Raw genomic sequence first — 2,493 nt, forward strand, 5'->3', positions numbered from 1 at the left:
CTCTTAATTTATTCTAAACAATATTCAACCGTATGGTTCCGAACCTTGCTAGCAAACAAATAAAACGTTATTAAATTGCCTATTCATTCCACAGGCAACTCGGCTGAGTTCACCATCAATCTTATCCCCGACCCCGTCGACACCCAGGAGGAGCAGGAGGCGTCCTGCAGCCGACCCCCTTCGGCGCGCAGGGGGCAGAGGGCCCACCCGGTCCCGGACCCGGTCGTCCTTACGGGGGCCGTCCTCGACAACCAATTGACCACCATCGCCCTCCTGAGTGACATGAGGGACGAACAGAGGCTCACACGCCAGACCCTGGCCCAGCTGGTCGCGGTCCAGACCCAGCTGGTCGCGGTCCAGACTGGCATCGCAGCCAGTCTGGCGGGCATCCTCCTGAAATTCACGGAAAACAGGGACCAATAAATACCGTAACCACCTTTGGCGTTGGTGTCATTATTATAATCAGATAATCATTAGCTGGATGAATGCCTTTTCTCGTTCCGTTCTTTTGAAGTTTGATTGATACCCTGCATGCACGGTAAACTGAGTGTCATCTGGTCACCTTTAAACTGTCAGCTACTTCCATTCAACTATAACTGTACAATGCAATTCAAAAATGGTTCCAATTCATTAATGAGCTCAATTCGATTTCAAACAACAGTATTTTCCTTTTATGTACAGGTTACTAATGATTACTTAATTAATATGAATTGACACAAATCGCAGTTCTTCCAGTGCATGGGGTAGACTCACTCAAAACTGCGCTATGATCCCAGCTCTTGTCAGCATTCCAGTGGCGTTTGGAGGTGGCTCTTCCACGTCTGGCATGGGGTCGTCGGGTAGTTCTGGGTTTAGCAGCGGGATGCCATGCCTGATGGCCATGTTATGGAGCACACTGCAGGCCACGATGATGTTGCAGACCTTTACAGGCCGGTACTGCAGTGTGCCCCCCGTGCCAGACAGGCAGAGCCACCGACCCTTCAGGAGACCAATTGCACGCTCCACGGTGACTCGTGTGCGTGCGTGCGCCCGGTTATAGGTGCCCTCCTGTTGGGTGGTGGGGTTGGTCAGCGGCGTCATCAGCCACGGCTTTAGTGGATAGCCACGATCCCCTGCATTAAAAGATATATAATTTAATTACAGATACCAGTAATAACATTACGATTTGATTCAATATGGGCCTAAATGTGTAACACTCACCAATAAGCCACCTGTCTTCAACAACCCGAGCCTGGAGACGAATGCCCACAGAGCTGTTCTGCACCACAAACGAGTCGTGGGTTCCTCCTGGCCACTGGGCAACGACATTTAGGAGTGCCAAACGGGCATCGCAGATCACTTGGACATTTACCGAGTGGAACCCCTTCCTGTTAACGTAATTGAATTCATTTTGTGATGGTGTTTTGATGGCTATGTGTGTGCAGTCTATTGCTCCAATTACGTTGGGGAAACCGGCGATGGCGTGGAAAGCCCTCTTGACCTCGACCTGCTGTGCGTGTGTGTATGGGAATTTGATGTAGTCGGGGATTAGGGACATGATGGCATCCAACACTGTGGGCATGATCCTGCTGAGTGAGGGTTGGGAGATGCCCGAGCGATCTGCGATCTCCCGCTGGAACGTCCCGGTGGCCAAGAATCCCAGGGTGGAGAGGACTTGGGTGTGGACGGGGATGGCATGTGTGCGCCTTGTTCGGCGCTCCAATAAGGGTCCCAGATCCCGGCACAGGTCGAGCAGGATTGCCCTGGGGAAGCGGAACCTGCTCATGAGCCACTCTGTGCTCTCGGCAAACAGGTCTGCCCTGTCCCTGAAGACGCGCTCCCTGTGGAGCGCACCATGGGCATGGCCCATTCCCAAATCGTGCAACACTGCGAGGCCTGCGTTATCCATGGTGAATAGGATCTGAAATCCATGTTCCAGATGTAATTTATAGGGTTTGCCGACGATTACACTCATGTCGCCAATTTAATTGATTACGGGTCATACAGAACACCTGGGTATATTGTAACTGTTGATTGATTTCCCTTCGATCTGCGCTCCAATTGGGTCGTTGTTGGTCAGGGACGATTCTAGCCACGCATGGCTTCAGTGGATAACCGTGATCACCTGCATTTAAGTGATATTTTGATGACAGATATAATAACATTACAATTTAATTAAATGAGATTAGGCCTGGGTCATGCGTTCCTTATCAGCCAACAACGTATCGGCCAAATAATGCAACGTTAACCGTCCTGCATCCTACATTCAGAAGTTGATGCTGTTTAGGGTTTGACAATGATTACACTAATATCGCTGTTTCACAATGAACTATGATGAATCACGGGGGTCATACAGAACACGCGCCAGTGTCTTTATTTCCGCCTTGGAACTAATGCAGGACTGAGGAGTGCTTATGCGTAGTAACGATATTCTACCACTGGGAGCTAGGTACGCCAGGTCGGACCTGTGCGTAGATGTACGCACGAAGTCAAGTTCAAGTTGAAATTGATGAA

At 50.2% G+C, this 2,493-nt stretch overlaps 1 protein-coding gene across 1 annotated transcript; it reads right to left on the bottom strand.

Annotated features, from left to right (window-relative positions):
• Positions 1-753: 753 nt before the first annotated feature.
• On the bottom strand, positions 754-1,888 carry LOC311223475 (putative nuclease HARBI1; the record flags this gene model as incomplete). Its single annotated transcript, XM_084308261.1, has 3 exons — positions 754-1,112; positions 1,201-1,294; positions 1,442-1,888. 3 exons carry the CDS (start codon positions 1,886-1,888, stop codon positions 754-756), a joined length of 900 nt encoding a protein of 299 aa, XP_084164387.1.
• Positions 1,889-2,493: the final 605 nt, after the last annotated feature.

The sequence above is a fragment of the Notolepis coatsorum genome, assembly GCF_963971535.1.
Source record: "Notolepis coatsorum genome assembly, chromosome: 1".
Lineage (NCBI taxonomy): Eukaryota > Metazoa > Chordata > Actinopteri > Aulopiformes > Paralepididae > Notolepis > Notolepis coatsorum.